The 7,207-nt window shown below is 51.0% G+C and overlaps 2 protein-coding genes across 3 annotated transcripts in view; one reads left to right on the top strand and one right to left on the bottom strand.

The window, feature by feature from the left end:
- Window positions 1-929: 929 nt before the first annotated feature.
- LOC119314634 lies at window positions 930-4,971 on the bottom strand. Of its 2 annotated transcripts, none has more exons than XM_037589348.1 (3): window positions 3,397-4,967; window positions 2,288-2,477; window positions 930-1,528 (listed from the first exon to the last, which is right to left on the bottom strand). In XM_037589348.1, exons 1-3 carry the CDS (start codon window positions 4,927-4,929, stop codon window positions 1,401-1,403), a joined length of 1,851 nt encoding a protein of 616 aa, XP_037445245.1. In that variant the 5' UTR covers window positions 4,930-4,967; the 3' UTR covers window positions 930-1,400. The 2 variants fall into 2 exon arrangements, with proteins under 2 accessions (XP_037445245.1, XP_037445246.1); XM_037589349.1 differs by having other exon boundaries at window positions 1,401-1,528; window positions 2,243-2,477; window positions 3,397-4,971.
- Window positions 4,972-5,086: 115 nt separating this feature from the next.
- The window catches only part of LOC119314633 (adenylate kinase isoenzyme 6 homolog), a 4,325-nt gene continuing 2,204 nt past the window's right edge, over window positions 5,087-7,207 (top strand). Inside the window, exon 1 of the mRNA XM_037589347.1 lies at window positions 5,087-5,450. Coding sequence (XP_037445244.1) covers window positions 5,247-5,450 — 204 coding nt within the window. The 5' untranslated portion in view covers window positions 5,087-5,246. The remainder of the gene's footprint in view (window positions 5,451-7,207) is intronic.

Below are 7,207 nucleotides of genomic sequence, written 5' to 3'. Positions count from 1 at the left end.
CACGATGTGTGCTAAGGAAAACTGAAAATCATAGAGCATCCTGTATTAGGCACCTCTCACCTTTGTCTCAAAAAAAAGACACCTCTCACCTCATGAGTCATTTTGCTCAACAACAAAAAAAACCTCATGACTCATTTTTTGCCAAACTGTCATCCTAATCATCTTCTTATGAGATTCTTCAAGCTAAACGTGGATGCTTAATTTGATGTGCACTCATGAACAGGAGGATCAGGCGCTCTCATTAGAGATCAACTCGGCTATTTCACGTCGGCTAGTTGCCGAGGGATCCCTTTTGTTTGATGTTGCAACAGCTGAAGCTCGTGCTCATGTCCCAAGGTTTAATACTTGCCGGGCAAGTGCTGCAAGCAAAATCGTCATGGTGGAATCTGACCATATGGAGGCCCTCAAGGTTATGCATCAGGAGGCGATTCTACCAGACATGAGTGCGACGACGGTCTATGAGGAGTGTCCGTTTCGTTGTCTCAATTTTGTCCAACTAATATTAGTCCTTGTTCTAAGGATACTAATATGGCAGCGCGTGTCTTAAATAGTTGGGTGTTAGATGAACATGTCTTAACCTGTAAGCTGTAGCTGCAGCTCGCATCGGCGTCCCTGATGGTGGGGTGGACGGCTGCGGCGCCGCCATCTCCACGTCGGGACTGCCCTGCAGGGATCCTCGACGGAGATGTTGTTCCTTCGCTCCGCCCTTCTGTAGCAGGCATCAAGAAACCAAGCAGCTGCACATTGTAGCCTTTTCTTTTACAGAAGTGGTAGCATTTTGTGCTGCAGTAGTTAGTATTGATTTTCTCCTTCAAGATTGCTGCAGTAATTAGTAATCAAGATTGACAGGAACAATGGTTCAAGATTGCTGCGGTAGTCAGTATTGATTTTGTTCTAAATCACGCTTGCTGCAGTAGCTAGCAATCCTGTTGAGTTCACTGAATGTTAATGGGCATCATGTTCCAGAATTCAGAGGGTTCTCTCGCTGTATATACTCTTACATCAGAAAGGTCATAAACATTACACTTCTATGAATATCATCCCAAGGGGCAAACGAGTGACCTGAAATTTTGAATATCATCCCAAGGGGCAACCGATTTACTTTGAGATTCCAGAAAAAAAATTCGGGATGCCCGTCCCAGGAGAAACTCACAGTTGTTACTAGCCAAAATTCGGCAGCCAACCAAGCGCCCTCTACATATCTCTGAGCAACCTTCTGTTTCTTATGCTCGCATGACTATACATAACATACCACGATCTGATGATGCACCAAGATCCTAATAGACCTGTGCTGCAGTCATAAGTTCCCTTCACCCGGCTCCTTTCCTATACAAGAACACAAGTTGTACTTCATCCAGGCATTCAGATGTTGATCCGTGGGCTGGCCTAGAAAATAGAAATCATGCATCAATCCCTGGCCCTGGGTACGCAGGGAGACTCATGATCCGCCTGTCAACCACAGGGGCACCCACCGTAAAATGGTACAAGCTTTGGAACTCCAGGTCTTTCAAACCAAGAACCTCATGAACTGCACAACAAATGTATGTAGGAAATTAATTAGATATTTTGTCAGGAATTTAAATTACAGGTAATACCTACAGCTACCAAAGAATAATGAAAAACTGAAATGAGTTAAGGAGTTAAGTTTTTGGAAACAAGATCTTCCAAGTTCCAAGGGTACCAATAGGTAGTTCACGATTTCCGAACCTCAAAACATAATACTGATAAATTTGTACTTGCTACAAACTGAATCATGTAGAAACAAGTCAAACAACATATATGATCTGTTATTCAAGATTAAAGCATATACATGTAACATTTTAGTGACCAAAACCAATAAAGCAGCAAGGTTTCCCTGATCCATACACAAGAACACATTGTGATGATTTTTAATTGTAAGGGGGAACCTTGTACCCGCCCACACAATAATTTCCCACACTTTAATGCGGCATTTACAAAGTATTCAGCAAAAGGACCATAAGAGGCTTAGTCATTCCACCTCTTGACAGTACAATTATATCTTTAGCTTAAGCTTACTAAATGATCTGCAAGCGTGAACACAACAAATGCAGCTTTATAGCTTGGTTTGAAGTTTGAACCACGAGGCGTAACTGTTCAGCACAATGGTATGTTCTAAATCGGTTGTTCAGAGAGAAAAGTTGGGTAGCAGCAAATGAAGATTACTTGCCAAACACAGCTAGTAAGATCTATTTACCATATATAGTTAAGGGAGCATACATACAGTTCAATTACTAACTGGTCTTTTGAAAATACTGGATCATCTTACCAGCATCATCAAAGTAGCAACCAATCCCCGTGGCAGATATCCCTACAGCATGCGCCTCAAGGTAGAGAACTTGACCAAGAACACCAGTCTCCCAGAATAAACGAGGATACATCCATTCACCTTTGTCATCCAGCACAGGTTCAAATCGAGCAATCATCCCAAGGCTAAAACATCCATGTGAGGCAATATCCTGCATCAAGAATCAGGAATGCATCATGAGCATCTCACCTCCAATTCCATGATAAACTATAAAACTAATACTTTGAGTATTCACATGAGCTCCACTAATTACTGCAAAAATAAATAAAACCACACAACATCCCAACTTGGCGGGTTCCCCTATCGAAGGATAACGGAACAAGGTTTGACACCCTACGGTGTAAAAGAAAAAAAGAAAGGAAACTAAGCCAAAAACAAAAGCAACCACATGCTACTTGAACTTGTATCATAACATCTATACCACTATATAGTGTGCCAATAGCTCCACATATTAATCGTTGGATATGCCGATCCAACGGTCAAGAGATGGCAAATCCGAGCATTATCATCCGTTGGATAAAGTTTTCAACTCATAGGATTTTGCCATGTAACTTCTAATTGAACCCCCAACTCTACCATCTCATGTGTTCTAGAAGCATCTATCGACATGCTTATCTGATACTCTAATAAAAAGGGACTAGAACAATCTGGATTCTAGAGAGGTAAGAACCAAGTTGGATCTTGTCCAAAACAATTCTACGAAAGGAAATACATATTCAAATGTATTTTCCCATGCTTTTTATATACATTTAAATGACGTGCAAAGCACGTACAATTTACTAGTAGAGCTAAACAGGCAAACAGCGGCACCACATCTACAGGTGGGAGATTAAGTTTCTGAACTTCAGCCACACAGGGACCCCATTGATCAGCATGATTGAGACACACAAGCAGAAGGAATCCAAACAATGTTCTTCACCAAACAGAAGGTAGCCTCTACATACAGTTTGAGCATGGCAAAGGCCATTCATTATAAATCAATGAAAAAATTGTTCAGCAGCCACAAAGATATAATTATTTGTGTTAAAAGAAGCCATAAGCAATAACAGTTGCTGAATTTGATCATATACCTGCATACATGATATCTGCATTGCCAACCTCTGGCAATCCCCTTTCATCAGTCTGTAGAGTGGGAGGCCATCAGGGCATCCCTCTGGTCGAGCCCACTCAAAATCTTGTCGCATAGCATGTCGTAATGTATCAAAATGCTCTTCGTTCCTAACCAAGAAATACAGCCCCTTGGCCAGTCCTGAGACACGGTGCACAAACAGTGCGGCGTGCACCTCTGCGTCCCATGGCAACACGCGAAATGGTAGAGCGCTCTGTGGTCCCTGTCGCCCCCTCGGGCTAACCTCGCCTGAAGGCAGGCAATGCAGCAGTATCTGATAGAATTCCTCCTTCCCCATCACGTGCTCCCCGTCCATGTCAACCGCGCTCCTCCGCCGCCGTACCACCTCCTGCGCCGTGAGATCCTTATACAGCCCTTCCGACAATTTGGAGCTCGTGTTCCACGGGCTCACCGAGAAGCCCTCCCCAGGCATAGGTCGGTGTTTCTTGACAGCCTCTGCCGTCTTGTAAATGACATCCCACACCACATGATCCTTGCTGAGCGCATTCGCCTTGCCCACCCACTCCAACTCATCGAATTCCCTCAGAGCATCACTCATCCTCCCATAGTCCACCTCCGGCTCTTCTGAGCCCGCAGGGAACAACAGGAGAGCACAATCTGGGTGTTGCCTCTCCACCCATGGCGCTGGCCCCTTCTTGCCACTCACCATTTTGATTTTGTCTGCAGGAGCAGGGGCAGGGCACCCTTTGTCAACCCCCACTAGCCTCCCAAGGTCCTGATCGGACAAGCCGTCGAGCAACCGCGCATCCCACCCAAGAGTGGCTGCGGCCAGGGCGACCGCGGCCAGCGCGTGGCCCACGTCGTGGTTGCAGTACCGCAGCGCCCGCTCGCCGTACTTCCAGGCCTCCCGCCAGAAGACGGACGACAGCGCGAGCACTGCGGTGGCCGGCCGCGGCAGGAGCGCCGAGCGGTCCCCGGCGGACAGGGTGGCGCGGGCCTCGAGGAGGTGGTCGCGGGGCGCGTAGTGGGAGAGGACGAGGCGGCCGGGCTCCCGCGGGTCCTCGAACAGGACGTGGGCCTCGGTGGGGTGGAGGTTGCCGCTGCTGGGGTTGACGCGGAGGGACCAGGTGGACGCGCCGGCGGACTTCCAGGCGGAGAGGGCGAGCGAGTGGAAGAGGAGGTCGGAGAGGGAGTCGAGCGAGAGCGGCCGCGGCGGCGGGGGCGGCGCGTGGAAGAGGGCCGGGTAGGGAACGGGCGCCGGGGGCGGCGGGTTGGGGAGAGGGGTGGCGGGGGAAGGCGAGAAGCGGAGGAAGGGGTTGGGCTGGTTGGCCCAGTCGAGGCGGCCCGGGCCGCGCGCGTAGCCGGCCGTCAGGCTGTGCTTGGTCCGGCAGTGGTACTCCGCCGCCGGTGAGGAGGACGGCGTCGCGGAGGGGGAGGCGGGGGCGGAGGACATCGCGACGCGGTGGATGGCCGGGAGGGGAGGAGCGGCGCGGCGAGGGGGGACGTGGTGGCAGCAGCGCCGGAGGAGGAGCATCTCGGGTGGAAGACGTCTCCTCCGGTTCCGGGAGGGAGGGAAGGGGATCGAATGCGGCAGAAGCTTCGGTGAGTGGGCCGGGCCGGGCAGTAAGAGGGACAGCACCCGAGCTTACTCAAAGGCCCAAAGGAAGCCCTAGCCCATCTAAGCTTTCCCCTTCTCTCCCAGTCTTGGCCTCTCTCTCCCCGTGTCCCGTCTCCCTTCCCAGCCGCCTCGTGCCTCGCCCTCTCCCATCTCCGACTGCGCCGCCGCCCCCTGTGCCAGCGTTGCTTGCTCCGGCCCCGTTATCGCCGACTGCTCAGCTCCAGTACTCAGAGATGGCGGCGAGGAGAGCCAGCGCCCGCGCGCGGCCCAACGTGCTGGTGACGGGGACGCCGGGGACGGGGAAGACGACGACGTGCTCCCTCCTCGCCGACGCCGCGGGCGTGGCGCACGTCAACATCGGCGACCTGGTCCGCGAGAAGGTCCTCCACGACGGCTGGGACGAGGACCTCGACTGCCACGTCATCAACGAGGACCTGGTATTGAGCCTCCTCCCCACCCCCAAATCCTAATTAGTAGGAGTAATACACTTGCTTCTGATTCATCCGTAGGCTTCTTCTTGAGGGTGAAATCGTCGGTTCCATTAAGCAATAGGTGCAGCTAAATCACCCACCACACACAGGGTTTATTACAAAGTCAGCTAGCTCACCCACCACATCAGAGTTTCAATTTTGTAGTACCAATTTCAGCAAACAAGGACGGGAAGGGGAAGGGCAAAGTCTCAAACTCACCATGGCTAGGAAAATGTCACCTCTCGCATGGGAGGAGGACATGGAGATGGCTGAGAACTTGAGTGTGGCCATGCTCGGTAGGGAGTTGTGGGGTCGCTTTGATCTGCAGGATGGGGGCACAGTAGCAGTGGCGGCTAGCCTTCTCCTTCAGTTACCGGCGACATCAAGCCAACACCATGGCTGAAGGGAGGGAGCTACATCAGCGTACATATCTGGGGGAGGGAGCAGCGGAGCAGCGGCTGGACCTCGGCCTTCTCCTTCCTCGATGGCGTGGCGACTGCTGCTGCTTGGGGCAGGGGATGAGGGAACACCGGTCGGTTATGGAGAGAATGCGGCGAGAAAGGGGGCACGGGGGTTGTTCTGTATGGATAGGTTTAGGGTTTTGACGTATCCACAAGTATCCAAATTAAATTTTTTTTTGGGAAATGGAAAATCCTCCGATACATACGGGATACATATCTAGGTTTATCTGGATGTATCCCTGTATTGGGACAGTGTCCACCCCTGATACGGCAGCTTTGTGCTGTACCCACTGTTTTTAAGGCGGTAAGGCGAGGCGAGGTGCTGGGGGGGCGCCTCACTGCCTAAACGCTAAGGCATAAGGCGAGGCGACGCCTTTGAGAGTTCTATGCAACAGAATTAAGTAGAATTTGGTAGGCAGTAGGCAACTAGGCATACAGCCATACACAGCTTGCTGTTGCCTGCTGTCTTGGAGAGGTGCTGCTTGCTTGCTGTCCTGGAGGAGGGAGAAGCTGCAGGAGAGGTTGGGGAGGACGAACTGCAGGAGAGGAGGGGGAGGGGGATCTGCCGGAGAGGAGGGGGGGAAGCTGCCGGAGAGGAGGGGGACAAGCTCAGATACAGCCTGAGGTGGGGGTGGGGGGAAACTGAAACTGGTTACAGCTCTCTCTTTCTCTCTCTCTCTCCCTGCTAGTAACTGTTGGCGCCAAAACAGACTTTCCCGCCCTTTTCTTCCCTCCCAGATCTCTGTTTCCCGCCTGAACCTCCCAGCCCTGTCTAAGGCTTCCTCATTTACCTAAGGCAGGCAGAGTGGCGCCTAGGCGGACTCCTTGGACGCCTTATGGACTAAGGCGGACGCCTTAGACACACAGGTAAGGCAAGGCCGACGCCTTGGCTCCTGGGGGCGCCCTGATTAGGCGACGCCTTAGGGACGCCTTAAAAACAATGGTTGTATCCATGTTTACTAGGGTAATTTGGTTCATAACCAAAACAAATCATGTCTGATTAGTTAATTGCCTAAACTTAGAAGCATGCTCATGGTATATCACATATACATTGGCACATGTTGTACATGTTGCAGTCTTGTAGATACAGTGGCGCACGATGCCCGTCTAAAAGGTGAGCAATTTTCTCATATAGTGGACTGACATTTTTTTATTGATACCTTGTGTGACCTCTTATCGCTCACATCTATGTTTTTAAAGTGTCCCTAAGGCGACGCCTAGGCGTCGAAGCGCTCCCCCTCCACTTTGGAAAATCGACCGCTT

The sequence above is a fragment of the Triticum dicoccoides genome, chromosome 6A (assembly GCF_002162155.2).
Source record: "Triticum dicoccoides isolate Atlit2015 ecotype Zavitan chromosome 6A, WEW_v2.0, whole genome shotgun sequence".
Lineage (NCBI taxonomy): Eukaryota > Viridiplantae > Streptophyta > Magnoliopsida > Poales > Poaceae > Triticum > Triticum dicoccoides.
This window is presented reverse-complemented; position numbering and strand designations above follow the sequence as displayed.

Coding starts and splice junctions, on each gene's coding strand:
- LOC119314634 (XM_037589348.1), bottom strand. CDS start 4,929: ATGCTCCTCCTCCGGCGCTGCTGCCACCACGTCCCCCCTCGCCGCGCC. Junction 2,478..3,396: donor TGCAGATATCATGTATGCAG/GTATATGATCAA, acceptor TTCTTGATGCAG/GATATTGCCTCACATGGATG. Junction 1,529..2,287: donor TTGCTACTTTGATGATGCTG/GTAAGATGATCC, acceptor TTTGTTGTGCAG/TTCATGAGGTTCTTGGTTTG.